At 37.4% G+C, this 17,322-nt stretch overlaps 1 protein-coding gene across 2 annotated transcripts in view; it reads left to right on the top strand.

The window, feature by feature from the left end:
• Positions 1–17,322, top strand: part of LOC139987960 (uncharacterized) — a 204,657-nt gene that overhangs the window by 138,638 nt on the left and 48,697 nt on the right. Inside the window, exons 9-15 of one of the 2 annotated variants that reach the window (XM_072004809.1) lie at positions 10–4,740; positions 5,856–5,969; positions 6,762–6,867; positions 7,189–7,378; positions 8,243–8,432; positions 14,240–14,354; positions 16,107–16,243. In XM_072004809.1, the coding sequence (XP_071860910.1) occupies positions 10–4,740; positions 5,856–5,969; positions 6,762–6,867; positions 7,189–7,378; positions 8,243–8,432; positions 14,240–14,354; positions 16,107–16,243 (5,583 nt within the window). Of the gene's footprint in view, positions 1–9; positions 4,741–5,855; positions 5,970–6,040; positions 6,340–6,761; positions 6,868–7,188; positions 7,379–8,242; positions 8,433–14,239; positions 14,355–16,106; positions 16,244–17,322 lie in introns of those variants that run through there. The other variant, XM_072004817.1, reaches the window with a different exon arrangement.

Genomic DNA, 17,322 nt, shown 5'->3' with positions numbered 1-17,322 from the left:
CTGTTTCAGACATTGACGAATGCGTGGAAGGTGACGGAGGCGAACCTCACGGTTGCCAAGAGGAGTGCATAAACGAGCCTGGTGGTTACTACTGTACTTGCCACTTAGGATTCGAGCTCCATGAAGACGGTGTGTCCTGTATCGATATCAACGAGTGCGAAGGAACATCAACTCCATGCTCCCATACTTGTAACAATACCATAGGTTCCTTTGAATGCATCTGTCCTACAGGATTCATCCTAAAAGAAGACAATCTTACCTGCGTTCGTGCAAAAACTTGTGAAAGTCTCACAACACCCTGCTCTCACGAGTGCCAGGAATCAGAAGATGGACCTATTTGCGTCTGTTCTGGTGGATATCAGATTCATGAAGATGGAGTGAGCTGCACAGATATCGACGAGTGTACTCTGGACTTGTGTTCCCACTTCTGCGTGAATTTAGAGGGTAATTTCGAGTGTATCTGTCCGGAAGGCCTCGAAACACTGGAACACGATAAATTTAATTGCACCGACATAGACGAGTGCACTAGAAGCATGCATAATTGTGAACATGAATGTATAAACATTCATGGCAGTTACACTTGCAGCTGTCGACCTGGATTCACATTGAACGACGATAAGAAGACCTGTTCAGATGTGAATGAATGTTTAAACGATGAACACAGGTGTGACCAAGTTTGTGTAAATTCCTTTGGCAGCTACAGTTGCTCGTGTCGTAAGGGATACAAACTTTCTGAAGATAATTTCAATTGTGAAGATATAAACGAGTGTGTTAATGAGGAACATGGATGTTCCCACGAGTGTGTCAATGAAGAAGGAGGATTTAAATGCAGTTGTCCTTTCGGTTTCCTATTGAGCAACGATACTAAAACTTGCCAAGATGTGAACGAGTGCTTAGAAGGCACTCATCAATGTTCCCACGAGTGTACCAATGTACAAGGATCATACGAATGTAGATGTCCTCTTGGAATGATGGTAGCAGAAGATAAAAGATTGTGTATTACAACTGACGTGTGTAGGTTGGCTAATTGTTCTCATATTTGTGAAAAACATCAAGATACATTCAAGTGTAGTTGCCCTGAGGGATTCATTATGCAAGATGACGGGAAGACGTGTAATGATATCGACGAATGTCTCGAAGATGAACACGATTGTTCTCACGATTGCGTAAATACAGTGGGAAGTTACAAATGTGTCTGCCCTGAAGGCCTGGTGCTTCTACAAGACGGTTTGACATGCGAGGATCCATCTTGTCCCCGAGGATTGCGTGAGAATGAGAAAGGACAGTGTCAAGATATCGACGAGTGTTTGGAACAGAATCACGAGTGTTCGCATATCTGTATCAACGAACATGGCTCCTATCGTTGTTCCTGTCCTCCTGAATTGATGTTATCCAATGACAGCATTACGTGCGTCTACAGCGATCCTTGTTCTCACCTATCCTGTTCTCATCTTTGCATACCGGATGGTTCGTCCTACAGATGCGACTGTCCTTCTGGATATAGAATGAGTAAAGATAATATAACTTGTGAAGACATCGACGAGTGTCTAACTTTACAACACAACTGCTCCCACGAATGCATAAACACCATCGGCGGATTCGACTGCGCTTGTCCACCAGGATGGAAGCTCGATGAGGATCTAAGAAGCTGCCGAACATACACCAATCGGAATTGCTCGCACACGTACGAGGAAGACGGCGAAGAGAATCGTTGCGGTTGTCCCGAAGGATTTGAGTTGCAGGAAGACGAGAGTTCTTGCGGCGATGTAGACGAGTGCGACGAGGGACTTCACTCTTGTAGTCACGGTTGCGTGAATACCAAAGGATCTTACTACTGCGAGTGTCCTGCTGGTCTTCGATTACAAGCAGATAGAATAACCTGCCAAGACATCGACGAATGTCTTGAAAATAACGGAGAATGTTCTCACGATTGCGTAAACACCGAAGGCAGCTTCGACTGTACATGTCCGGAAGGGTACGAGTTAACGGATGACCGCAAGATCTGTTTGGACGTGGACGAATGCAAGGAGGATCTCCATGAATGTTCCCATCGATGCGAGAATTTGGACGGTGGCTACGTCTGCTTGTGCCCAGAGGATTTGCTCCTCGGGCAGGACAATAAGACCTGCTCGAATGAGGGCCCGTGCGAACGTGCACACAATTGCAGCCACACATGCGTGAACGTCCACAGTGGTTACAAATGCGAGTGTCCCACCGGCTGGAAATTAAGCTCGGACGGTTGGACGTGCGAGGAAATTGATTTTTGCGCCGGTCAACACGACTGCTCCCACGAGTGTGTCACCAGCCTGGACGGTTTTCACTGCCGCTGCCCGACCGGTTATATTTTGTCCAAGGACAACAGGACCTGCCTGGACAAAAACGAGTGCGAGGAGGCGAACAACGAGGTAAACAACGGTTGCTCTCATTCCTGCGTCAACACAGCCGGCAGCTTCGAGTGTGGCTGCCCGAACGGCTATCGACTGGCCGTCGATCGAAGGACCTGCGAGGACGTGAACGAGTGCATCGAGGACAACGGCGGTTGCTCTCATCTCTGTGCAAACATCGAGGGTGGTGTCGAGTGTGCTTGTCCTGATAATTACAAGTTGCTCGAAGACGATGGGAAAACATGCGTCGAGATCGACGAATGCTTGATCGATAACGGTGGTTGCTCTCATTTGTGCCATTACGAAAATGGCACTGTGTCCTGTTTCTGTCCGCCTGGAATGCTCCTGGAGGATGATAATGCCACTTGCACGGAAGAGAACAAGTGTTACGTAGATAATGGTGGATGTTCACATTTTTGCAACAACGAGAATGGACAGATATTCTGCTCCTGTCCATCCGAGATGGCCTTGTCAGAAAATGGAACCATTTGCGTGGAACAAAACAGATGTTTGGTGGAAAACGGTGGCTGCTCCCACGATTGCCATTACGAGGATGGAGAAACGTCTTGCCACTGTCCGGTTGACATGATCCTTTCGGACGATAAACTTCTTTGCATTTACACGAATAAATGTTTCGTCAACAACGGCGGTTGCTCCGATATCTGCGCCTATTTCAACGGATCTATCAGCTGCGAGTGTCCATCCGGATTCAAGCTATCGGAAGAAGATAACGCCACTTGCATCGATATCGATGAATGTTTAGAATTGCTCGACAACTGCACGCACAAGTGCTCGAATACGAACGGAGGATTCGAATGTTCCTGCAACGGAGGATTCAAAGTGAATCCTATCGAACCCGCGTTTTGCGATGACGTGGACGAATGCGAGGACTCGAACGCAGGATGCTCTCATACCTGTCTAAACTTGGTAGGATCGTTTCGTTGCACGTGTCCATCAGGATATACCTTGGAGAACGATAATAAAACATGTAGGTTAATCGATGGTTGCAAACAGAACAATGGAAACTGTTCCCACCATTGTCACCACGAAGAAGGCAACGAAAAGATTCACTGTTCCTGTCCTCTGGGTTTCAGATTGAAACAAGATCAAAGAACTTGTGAAGATATCGACGAATGTGAAGAGTTTGAGAATGACGTAGAACTAGGATGCTCTCATATCTGCGTGAACACCGAAGGAGGCTATTACTGCGAATGTCCTTCAGGATATATTTTGTTACCAGAGGACAAGAAAAATTGTATCGACGTGAATGAATGCCTGAACAGTCAGCACAATTGTAGCCACGACTGTTTGAATCTTTTAGGAAGCTACGTGTGCACCTGTTACGAAGGACACTATCTGCACTCTGACAAATCCACTTGCCTGGACATCGATGAATGTCTCGAAAAAAATGGCGGCTGCTCCCACCAATGTACCAACACTATAGGTGGTCATTTTTGTTCCTGTCCAACAGGTTACGAACTTTCTCAAGATGAAAAGACCTGTGTAGATATAGACGAATGTGAAACTGACATAGCTGATTGTTTCCATGAATGCATTAACACGTTAGGTTCATGGAAATGTGCTTGTCCCGATGGTCACGTTCTAGCAAATGACTCCAGAAGCTGCGTGGATATCGACGAGTGCAAGCTGAACAACGGAGGTTGTTCTCACGCGTGTTATAACATTATCGGAGGTGTTAAATGTAGTTGTCCCATTGGGTTGCGTTTAGACGAAACTGGAAAGACGTGCAGCGACGTGAATGAGTGTTTGACAGAAAATGGTGGCTGCTCGGACATCTGTGTCAATTTAGAAGGAAATTTTTCTTGTCAATGTTTGAGTGGTTTCCATCTGCACACGGATTCCAAGACTTGTTTGGACATTAACGAATGTGAGATGGAAAATGGAGGATGTTCCGATAATTGTATAAACGTGGAAGGCAGCTATCGTTGCGAGTGTCCAAATGGCTTTTTCTTGAAAGATGATTCAAGATCCTGTTCTGATACAAACGAGTGTGAAAATAATAATGGTGGCTGTTCTCATGAATGTATTAACGAACTTGGTTCTTATCGATGCGATTGTCCAATTGGTCACGAGTTGAAGAATAAATCATGCCACCACATAGATCCTTGTGGCAATAACAATGGTGGCTGCGAGCAGATTTGCAACGCGAATAATGGCACGGTTTTATGCACGTGCAAGGAAGGTTTCCAGTACGACGAGACCGATCGTTCGAGGTGCAAAGATATCGATGAATGCGCTGGTCGGCATGGGTGTGATCAGTTGTGCGTGAATACTATTGGATCGTTCGAATGCACATGTAAGGATGGATTCAAGATGCAGAATTCTACGTGTGTTGGTGAGTATTGTTTCTGTTTATGAACATATCTCTTTAGTTTTGCTTGGTAACTCGAGCCCTGTTCCATTTAATTATTTAGCTTCTTAGTTCATTTTAAGTATAGAAATATGTATGTACAATATTTAGGATTAGGACAGATATGTTGAACTATTTAGCTTCAAGATTTAAATTTTTAAATTGATGATGGTATCATTATTTTCTGTATATTTCTTAAGACCAGACCTTTCTTCTTCGATCGAATATAACCAAGCATTGCATGAGGTAGAAAATTAAAAATTCAGGTCAAGGAAAATTAAGCACGTACAATATGTATTTACAGTCGCTTTTTTTGCGCAGGTAGCATTATTGTTGAAAAACGGGAAACATAATACTTTACCTCGGTATTTCACTTTTCTTAGAATTCGGTTTCATTCGTTACCACAGTTTCCATGAAAGTTTGGTTTCTTGTTCCTCGTGGTCTCAATTTGCAGATTTATTCATAATTACAATAAATTGGACAGAATAATAATACCGTTACATATAGCATTAAAATTAAAATTTCATGTTTATAAATGAAAAGTTTGAATATGATTTTGCAAACTATGTGCACAATTGAAGTAAATAAAAATACTTCGTAAATAGAATTAATTAGACTTTATTTATCCAATTGTAATTATTAATCGTAAAAGTGAAAGACAACACGAATGTAGTTATTATCTTTTTGATTTATGTCGGTTAGTTGTTTTCCAGTAATGAAATGGCTAATACACAGTCATTTTTATAATTCAAACTCGAGAATCGTATAAATCAATAAATGAAAAGAAATATTACACAGTTGTTAAACCTCATGACCATCATTTGTTAAAACGTCACAATAATCAATAATATTTAGACTATGGATTTTGACGCATTTATAGGAAATTTGAAGATGTAAAAATGCATAGAATGTACATAATATGACACAGATATGATATAAAAGTAAATAAAATATCCAAATTGGAATACTTACAATGTTTAGCAGATAGAACAATTTTCTACCTAGTTTCCATTTTTTAAAATTATATTCGCAAAAATCTGAATGTGCACGAATATCCGAAATCTAATAATAATTTTTTTCTAACACTAATCATTTTCAGACATCGACGAATGTACAACAATACCCTGCAAAGGAAAAGAGTGTATCAACACTTATGGCAGCTATCGTTGCAACTGTAAGGCAGGCTATCGATTGGACGGCGACGATTGTGTAGGTACGTGGAAAATATTTGCTTGATCGAAATATTCGCTACATTTCTATTAAGCGCAAGATTGGACTGTGCAGATGTCGACGAGTGTGTCGAGAACGCGCCTTGCAAAGAGAACTGCATCAACACGGTTGGCTCATATCGATGCAGTTGCTCGCAGGGATTTAGGCCACGCGTAGATGATTGTATAGGCAAGTATGGTCGACTACGACGGTGTTTCAGAAGTGAAACTGTCGTCGTCAGACGTGGTGCATGCTTCACCTATGTAATATTGGTCAGATGAAAAGAAGTCGCGACGATTAATCGTTTGTTAACGGCCAAGCAGGAATACTTTGGCTCTCGCAATAGCTAAAAAGCTGTTGCGTTCCAGAAATTCGGGGAATGTCGGAAGGAATTTCGAATGATGCTGAAGTTTGATTAGGAAGACAAAGAGTAACACCAGCGCCGATTTTCGGAATAATTGAACGCTCGTGTGTTTGGGAAACTAAGCAAATTTTCAATGAAATATTGCGGCTTGATTTAAAATATTTCTCCCTTTTTTTCATAAAGGAAAATTCAGAGAAAAGGACCAGACAATTATAAGTCAATGGTTACTTTGCATGATTATTTGAATCGTATAAATGCCTCTTCCATAATTGTTGTTTAAAAATTCGGAACTATTGAAAGGGAAATATTTCAATTCACACACTTCACACTTTATAATCGAAGTTAATTAACACATGAATACGATCGTTTGAAAATTATGAAAAAACAGAGATATGCATATGTTGACTATAACACCTTCTTGTTTCTAATTAGATATAAATGAATGTGAGTGGAACAACGGCAGATGTGAACAAGATTGCATTAATACAGTCGGCTCCTATGTATGTGCTTGTCGTCCTGGTTATATATCCAGTCAGAGGTGAGAAAACTAATTAAATTTATTCCCTTATAGCTGACTATAAAACAAAAATATTCCAAACAATTGTTACGCATAATTAACATGTCAGAAATAATTGAAGTTATTCTTGTTTTTAACCACTAACATTAAATTTCATCGCGAACGAAATATATTTTACGAAATTCAGTTCTTTACTTAATTTTTCTTCTGAAAATTGTTTCTATATAAAACAGAAATTATTATACTCCCATATGTATAAATTCAATGACACTTTATCGAAACGTTCGACGTAGTTCGCGTCATCGAGATTTTCGTAGACGAATTTCTGGCTTTTGTTTCCAGGAATAGAAGCCAGTGCCAAGATATAAACGAGTGCTTGAACCGTAACGGGGGCTGCAGCGGCGAATGTATTAACACAGCCGGAAGTTACTACTGTACGTGCAGCGGCGACCTGGTGTTGGCTTCCGACGAGAGAACTTGCGTTTCAGCGGAATTGAGATGTCATGCCATGGAACCGCCTTTGCACGCCGAAGTGCGTGACAATTCGTTCTATGAAATATACGTAACTGCTTAAATATATTTGAAATATGTTAATTTCATCTGCATACATTTTCGTCAGTTTTATGTACGGAAACCTGCAGAAAGAAAAAGACAGTATGGAATTATTTTGTAAAGATTATACACGATGCACTTTTTTCATTAAAAGAATTTTAATACGTGCTTTTTCTGGGGTTTTTAAAGTATTGATATGCGGGTAGTGGTACAAAACAAACAAGAAATAAGTTACCCGAGCTATTTCGCTTTTAAAGGTTTTTTTTTCAAAAAATCCACCGGAAAAATTGCAAAGTGTCACTGAAATAAAGGAACATTCTGTTGTTTCGGAAAGAGTGTTTTTCTCCTAGATAAAATACGTTCCCATATTTAAAACATTAGAATATTTACTAACAAATTCTAGTCAAAATATTTATCTAAATTTAGTCCAATTTTTAGCTTCAACCAATTTTACTCTAAAACATTTAAAACCGAAATTATATGTACATCGCATATATAAATTTTATCTCCATTTTACTATCTAACCAAAAGATATTGCAAATATTTCTTCAAATGCGACACTGCAAGGTGAACGAATTTACTACACAACCTAACACATTAAAGTCAATATATCCTATCGCTTTCGAATCTCTATATCTGTCATCCTACTAACCAGCAAAAGGAAACCTGAACATAATAAAAAAAGAATCAAATCTCTGATCGCCAATACCCTCATTTCAATGTCACAGCCACTTTAATACCCAATCCTCTTACGTGTACGAATTCTCTAGCCGGCTCGGAACAATATTCTTAAAATTTCTGCTCCTGCAGACATATTGTATTTTTGACGTCCCTCTTATTCTAGATCAGATGCCCAGGTCATTCTTCCGGGGCAGTGGATTATCCTGTTGGAGCCAGATGTCATATACGATGTGGAAGAGGTTTCAGGCTAGAAGGACCGCACACGAGGTACTGCATGGCCGGAGATCGATGGAACGGGAAAGAGCCGACTTGTATTCAAGAATCGATCGTGACCGATTCCCGTTATCATTCAGGTGAGCTCTTTCTTTGACCTTTCAGCCTATGGTAATCCGTTGCGAAGTCAATCTTCAAATTTAGGTGCTTTTCCTTAGATATTCCTTATTTATATTTTAATGTTTGATTAAAACTAGGCTAAGGTAGGTTTATTTGAGTCAAGTTAAGTAATTTGCTTGTAATTACGTGCTTTCAAAAGAAAGTTTGATCCACACACGATTTCGAATTATTTCTTCGATCCTTTCACACATTCTTCCTTCATATTAATTTGTTGATGTTATTGTTATCTGTTTCCGACCAGATTTGTAACAAGGCATCTTTAAATAACATTTTGTTATTTCGTACGTTCCGTGATATATTTCCATCGAGACCACCACATGTTTGATAGGGTTTTAATCTAATGTCCAGAGTAGTAAAACGATGTTATTTTCCTAAAAAAATTACGTTCGCTTTGTAAAAAAATAATAATCCGCGGTGATTCGATTTAATAATATTTGTCTGCTACACAAAAAAGCATTAAATCCCAGTGAAACCATATTTTTTAAAAATAAACTATTTAAAAACTTCAAAAATCTATTTTATAAAATCTTTATAAAAAGAGTAGTAAATTTTGTAAAATCAGTAAGAATTATGTAAAACATATTTCGATTTTAATTACGTACAATGTTAGTTATGTATAAAAATTCCGTTACCAATTAACAAAAATTGCATGAAGCCAATCTTCCAAATTATTTTAACGAAAATGTCGACTATAATAAACAGATTCAATAGAAGATTTGTATCCTTTCCTAATTTGTTTTCAAATTAACGGTAAAATTAACGAAGAAAATGCAATTAAGAAAATTAGTATAGCAGACGATGAGACGATATCTGGTCGGTGTTCTTTAAAATTTAGTGTGCCTCTTGAACGTCAAATTAAGTTACGTTAAATTTGGCGTTACATTTGAAACTTTTATTATGACGGAGAATGCACACTGTGCACTAGAGATATCTAGTGATTTGAGATCAAAATGATGGACGTTTTAGGTTGAAACATAAATGTTAAATTTGAAATAATGTAGATTGATGTTAGAGAGATTTTATTTGTAGACATTACGGATGAAGAAACATAGAACGATAAAATTGTTGTTAAAGAAAGGTTCAGAAACCATACTTACACGTTGATGTGGTGATATTATTTACTATAAATATTTACGATGGCTACAAAATGTGTTTGCACATTTAATTTCATATTATCAAATTTTTATAATCATATGAAAGTATTATTAAATGGTGAAAAAGTGTAATATATCTGGACCTAACTAATTGCTATGTAAATGTTACAACAAATACAATCTGTAAATATTTTCTGTAGCCACTGTATATTCTTTGGAATATTTAATATGTAATTTCAATCGTTCTATCGATAACGTGTGTTTACCACATCTGTTTAAAGTTATATACTCTATCGAGAGATATATAAAAGAAAAAGAAAAAAATGTTGCAAAAAATCTAAGGAAATGCTCTGTCATAAATCCAAATAATGGTAACTCGTAGATTTTCCGAAACATTTAATAATTTTAAACTTCTGATTGATAATGCGTTTCTATCGTTTTTATAGAAATATATGATATAAGGAATCCTGTATATGTTTTAAAAACGGGTATTATGTAACAGAAAAATAGAAAATGTTGACACATTTTTTCGAAAAATTTAAAAAAACGTCGCCATAAATTAAAATGATCCTTCTGAGGAACCGCGAAACGTGACGTTTCGAGTAATCTGTTAGCTCGCCTGTTGAGGGAACGAAATTACAACCTCGAGATCCGAGAGGGTCGGCTTACGTCTCATTTTCCAAAACGAATGGCAAAACGGTCGCGGAAAGTTGGGGAATCCAGTAGTCGGCTCGCAGGTGGCCTTTGCAAACGATCGGGAAGAAAGATCACCGTCAGCAGCAATTATTTACCAACGAAAATCCTGCCGGCGCATTTAATTAGTCACGCGGCCGGTCTAAACAGCTTTTAATAATAGGAAGTTCTGGCGTAAAGGCCGGTTGCTAACGACGCTATACGTTAACGCCATAGCTTAACGAGCTTGCAGAGACGCATTTCAGTTTTTTACATTTCATTTCCTACACTCCCTTGTGTTGTTTCCATCGTTTCGCTTTCTCTTCTCCCTGTCTATTCTGAATGTCTATTCTTCTCTTCAGTGATTTCCATGCCGCTTTGTTTCGCGCGACAGCGATGAGATTTCCACGTGTTGGTCGTCGTGTTTTATTGGAGCGTGCTGATAAGAGTCTTCTTCTTTTTACCTTTTTTGATGAAGATGAATTTATTGCCTGCTACTGAAATATCGAATATCAGTTAAAAAATTATATAACAATGACAGTTGTTTTATTGATCCTGGAATATTATATATAACCTTCTTAATCTGATTTATAATTCAGAAATCAAGCAAATTGAATATGAAATCTTGTTTAACTAACAGAATAGTTCCGCAATGTTTGGTAATTATAAGTAGTTGACTTATAAGTAGTTAATTTATTCGTATAGAGATTTAACAGTAAAATCACATTATCGTATTATTACTTTGAAAATATAAGAAAGATCGTCCAAACATTTGTAGTATATAGCATTGTAGAATTTGTAATCTATCATTGTAGAAGGGTAAAATTAAAAGTTCCACCTTGTCGATTCTAACATTGTATCTCTACAGAAAACCCATGAGACACGAGACCAATAACTTCACTACACTAATCCGTGATTCAAAATCCATAGTAAACATCTCAGATACAAGAGTCATAGAATTTCGGAATCTACGTACCCGAGGGCGTACAATTCACCAGAGATTACACAAAAGTCGCAGAACTTGCGTTAGATTAGTAGCTCAAAGTTTGAGAACTATGACAGTTCCATCTCCGAAATGATAGGATTTACCTTGATTCGGATCGGAACCCTTAGCTTTCTGACATTAGGGTTACAGAACCTTCTTCAGACTAGTTGAAAGTCTAGAAACCACGACATTCCTCACTTGAAGCAGTAGAATCTACTACAAATCAGTTCAGAATTCAAAGATCTCGACATTTCGTTTATAGAATGCGTCTTGAATCTGTTCAGGAGCTAGGAATTTTTAGATTTCTAGCTATTCGAGATTGCAAAACGGATCTTGAATCAATCTACATACTAGAAACCGTGATATTGATTTTCGAATAGTATTTGTAGTAGTGTCTACTTGTATTGAATTGGATCGAAGGTTCTTTTATTTTTGATTTCAAGGACGTAAAATCTTTTTCGGGAGAATAATTAAAAGTGTCAAGATCTCGACGTTTCTGGTTTTAAAATGAGATAGAATCCGCAGAATCTGCAAGGATTGATCTCAATGATCAAAGACCTCGACCCTTCCATCACTGAAGTCACTAATTCATCCTCAATCAATTCAGAAAATCTTGAGATTTTTAATTCTATATATTTTTTAATTAATTCTGAAATTTGAATTTTACTGATCTTCTAATAAAATTATATTAGAGTACTTAAAACATTTGTGTGTTTTCATGGAAGTTCTAGTAATATTTCTTGTATATATAAATATCCTTCCTTACCTTCATTTAAAATGAAAAAACTTCTTCTGTTTTTAATGGAAAGTCTAGAAACTTTCATTTCATTTCATTTCATTTAATTAATTATTCTTTAAATATGCATTCGTTTAAATAACAACAATTTCTGCCCAATCTTCAAAAATTTATTCATGTAATATACCTAATAAATATACCTAATAAATTTTCAAACTCAATTTTCACATCATATGTAAGAAATCACTTTTCAATCACGGATTTACAATTTACAATTTTAGAATCACGTTGTATACATCATATGGACCGGTTTCCTCTTGCAAAAACTTATGAGAAACATTCTAGAGATACTATGATACGATATATCCGCGTACGGTATGCAAATCATAAATTCGGCACTATTCTATTTGGCGTCTTAGCGTCGGATGGGTCGAGAGTCACTTCTAAGTTGTGATAGCCATTAGAGACACTACTTCAACTACTTGAGAGGGAAACGCCGAGAACATCCAGCGACGATAAAATTTGCGTCGTGGATGCTAATACGAAAGACTTCGGAAGTGGTAGAGATCCAACGAGGAAGATTTCTGCTCCTAGAATTTAATATCGAGGGGTTGTCAGGTCACAGACTCTGATTACGATGATCCTCCAGTGAAGTGTGTTGATAATGGTTCTCTGCAGGTCAATAGCGACAATTAATTCAGAAGTTGAGCTTTATGTGTTCATAATTGGTCTGGCCTTTCTGACAAATTTCGAGTCGTTATAAATCAGACTTATGGTCTTATGTTAATCCATATTTATCGTTATCAGCTTTCTTGCTACCATTAGTGCACAGGTTGTTGGTTCGATGCCGAAGATACGACCTTTAAAAACGGAATTGTTAAAAGATGCTAGCAGAATATCACAGAACGAACAACAAATTGTACTTTAACAACTTATCGATTAATTCAACAATAAATATATTTTTATTTTCTTTTATATAATACAAATATATCTATGGTAAAATTGACCTTAATATTACTGTGTTATGCCCTATCTATAGAAAAATATGTGCGTTAATAAAAAAGAAAATCAGGTAAATGTGTGAATTCATGATAAAAATATGTACTACAAATTCTGCGAACAATCCAATAATTCTTTCGATAAAAATCCGCACCCTCGTGTTAGTTGAGAAAGATATCAATTTGCAATGAATACCAAATGTCAATTTCATTATGAGAAAAGCAAACCTAGGAATTAGCTGTCAATCAATAGCAATATATATTATCGCTCAAACGAGGCGTTTCAGTCATTTGACGGGAGAGTCAACTCGTGAAAACGTTTGACTTCCACGCTAGTTACTTCCGACCAGACATTCAACCTAGCGCGCGCATTCTGTATGCATAGAAAAGGGGCTGCCTGCAATTAGAAACGTTTTTTACGGCGGCAAATAATTACGGGATATGGGTGGAACGCCGCCAAACAATTAGACGCGTAAAGTAGCTGGTCGATCTCGAAGAGGACAGTTTACCGCGTCTTCGCGATAATTGAGTTCCACGAGTAATTTGGCGAGAAACCCAATCGATAATTCAATTTCTCACGAGTCGTGAGACGATTTCGCGTGACAATTTCAATGCAAAATATAGTTGCAACTTTGAAAAATATGATATAAGTCATATAGCAATTTTCCTTGTTTTCTTTCCACTGAAATTATCTAATTCATCAATCCATTGATCTAATAAAAGAATTTAGGAAAACACAGGTTGTACCCAATGTACTGAGCACGAACACGATATATCTGCTTTAACTAAATATTGAAACGTGTTCTCATGAATACCGTTTTCTTAAAAAATGTAATTTCCAAATTTAAACTGTTGACAATTGACATTGCGGTTCCTAATTTTTGTACTCTTATGGGAAGTTTAAAGGTACAAAAATGCAGATAAAAATGCACAATATATATAAAATGCAAAAATATATAAAATATCCAAAATAGAATACTCGTTATAATACATAAAACTTGTTAAGATTTCAGTTTTCTAATAGTGTGCATAAGGATATTAATTTGTATAAATTGCAGTCTAATTTTAATGTAATAACTTCATGTAACAGCTAATGTGAACCACATAGCTCTTTATGACGAGCTTTGTTGGGGCTTAATAAAAAGAAAATATCCATAGGCATTTCGAAACAATGAATAGTATACGGTTGCATCACATCCTTTCCGGTTCCAATGGTTATTAACTATAATTCCAGGCGTTTCATGGAACACCGCATGTTTAATAACAGGCTTTGTTGCTTCAGACATGCCACGACCGTTCGTCAGGTGTCCCCGAGACATGGACGTCGAGCTACCCGCAAGGCAGAACACGATACGCGTCTCGTTTCCTCAACCTAAGTCCAACATGAACTGGTGGAGGTATTTATCAAGACACTTTGTCCATGTTATTATATCTAACGCTATTTCCGTAGGTAACGTAAGTTGAACGTGATGGTGAATTTACGATAAGGTAAGGAATTGGCTTTAATTCTAATGTATGTCGATGGTTGTGGCATTAGGCTGTGAAAAATACGATGTTTTTAGTTCTTTTTAACTCAGGAATTGACAACCCCTCATGTGTATTAGTCTAAAAATATACACTGTGCCTTATGACTATGAAATGATCATAAAATTTTCAATTTGTAATAACACCATAAAGTCCGACTAAATATATTCAGTACTGAACAATTAAAACTTACAAAAGTTATCTTTACAATCTCATTTTTCTTGTATCAATTTTTCTATAATAAAGTACTCTGTTATACTCGTTATACATACATGGTAATTCGTAATTCATGATACAAGTGTAATCAGGGAGATTCTATGGCAGAAAGTAATACAAGAGTTAAGAATAATAAAATCTTGTCAAAAGCTTCATTTTGAAAAAAAACCGAATTTGGACATTTGTAAAATATACGTGAATTTGACCAATTCTTAGTTGGGCAGGGTTGTACAATTGAAAGGAACTGTACATTTGACTAATCACACTTAAATCAATTCCAAACGTTCCAAAATTGACACCAACGTCATTTCCACTTCATAATTCTTTTATGCCTGGACTTCTTCGGTCCAGATTAATTTTCATATTAAACACGACGGTCAAAGTAACCCCGCCATTCGTAAAGTTTCGCGTGACGAGGTGAAATTAATTTCTTTTCGCGAATCTCTTCGCTGCAATATGTCACCACAATAGACTGGTTTATCTTGTGTCGCAAGCGGGTCTGCTTGCAAGCCTTCCACGGTGCACAATGGGAATTCCAAACGAGCTTAGGGGGGCTTCCTTCCAAGGCCGTATACACGTCTTTGCCCCGGTATTTGTGCTCGCGTTTCTATTTATTCAGCCGAGCGTCGAGTCGGTCGTGCACGCTTTTACGCCGTCCGATAGAGAAATCATCCGCGACGCGTCATCCTCGTCAATCGCCATGGGGATCGTAAAGGCAACGCGGATTCGTATTTGTATTTTTATGTTAATGGGCTGTCGATCGATATCTGTCTCGTCTGACAGACAGATCATGATCTCTACAAATCTGTCTATGTTAATTGGATCAATGCATGACTCAGTATAATATACAAGTCGTATGTAAAAGTGCTTTGATGGGTAAAAGTAGATATCCAATCACACAGGATTAAATCAACTGACAAAATGAATGTCTACGATTTATTAATTTTTTTCATTAGGTGCTAAAAGTAAATGAAGGTCACACTGAGAATTTATGACAAGTGCGTTTTTGCTGATCTCGTGATTTTTATAGCTATGTAATATGAAATTATTAGGAAAAAGTATAACTTAATGGATTCCAAGATATAAGTCTTTTGAAAATAGCTGGTAAATCATAATATTATAAATAATGTTATTATTTATTATTTAAAAAAGTAAAATATTATTATTTAAAAAAGTAACAGAAACATATACTTAATCCCACAACCAAATACAAAGATGCTACATGTTACATTGTTACTTAAGGTTTAGTTGTTATATATACATATATTCATTTGGTAATCGATCGTCGATTGGTCCTTGATTCGTCTGACAGACATAGAGATCATGATCTCTATAAATCTCTCGCTGCGTGCATGACGAGTCTGAATTCTATGTTAGTTGGGTCAATGGTTGACTTGGTTGTTTTGCAGATATGTGGACGCGTCGCCGTCGTGGGCAAAGCAATTGGAGGCGGATTTGCCGGCAGGTACGACGATCGTCACTTTCACGGCATGGTCACCCGTGTCGAATTATACCAGCACGTGCAGGATAGTGATCCGCGTTCGAGGTGAGTGTTCCTAGATAGTCGTACGATTGTTGATTGTGAATATACCGATTTATGACGAGATTTCTGTATATTGGTCATTGTATGTAGATGTAAGTTTCGCGTGTATTATCGATGGAAGACACGTAAAAAATAAATTGAAATTGCAGGGGACGTTATCTTACAGAAAGCTTTCTTTCCAAATAAATCGATGACGAAAGATAGTCTGTGACAAAAATTTATATCTAGCCAGCTAAATATATTTGTATATATTTTTGAAATTTTGTAAAGGACGAGTCTATATTGGATTATCTTATCTCTGACAAAAACGGTCTACGTCAAATGTAGCTATTACATATTCCTATTTGTCAAAACAATGTCCCAATGTATGTTTCTAAGTTAGCAAAAAATAGAGTCAGAAACATACAATCTTATTTATTCTCGTAGCACGAAAAAATGATATCCTGAAGAATCTCCGACAAGTAAAGTTTGAGAGTTTAATTACAAAAATTTCAAACCAAGTTTAAATTCCGTTCGGAAATTACCAACGCCGAGTCGGTGATATTTTTATCTCGTGCAAAAGGTAATTTCACCTGTAACGTTGTTTTCGCAACAAGAGGACATTCGTGAGGCAATTTCTCCATTTATCTACGATACTCGAATCACACACAAACGTACAAACTTTAACAACGTGACTATGAATATGGAAATATCGATATCGAGGAATTATAAGGCTCGATCCATCGATCCGATGGAAAATTCGAAAATTACCGTTTACAGGGATAATTTAATGCGGGGATATCGCGATTTAAATCCTATTTCACGTACGAGTGGTCGGAGAATTACCATTGTCGTTTCAATTCGAATTTATGCGACTTTCGTGTCACGCGATACTCCTGTTAGGCGTTGCGATCTTAATTCCATGGAATTAAGAGACACAGTTGTGGCACACGCTTGCAGTGTATGCATTCTTATATGCCATTATAGTTTGCTTCTAAAACTGTTAGGCGTGGCATGTATGTGGTCTTTTTCAAAGAATTTCCACGAATTAGTAAAATTCGTTTCTACTAAATAGTTTTTAAGATTGGACTAATGTTAAGCTA

This window comes from Bombus fervidus, chromosome 1, assembly GCF_041682495.2.
Source record: "Bombus fervidus isolate BK054 chromosome 1, iyBomFerv1, whole genome shotgun sequence".
In the NCBI taxonomy this organism is placed as follows: Eukaryota; Metazoa; Arthropoda; class Insecta; order Hymenoptera; family Apidae; genus Bombus; species Bombus fervidus.
This window is presented reverse-complemented; position numbering and strand designations above follow the sequence as displayed.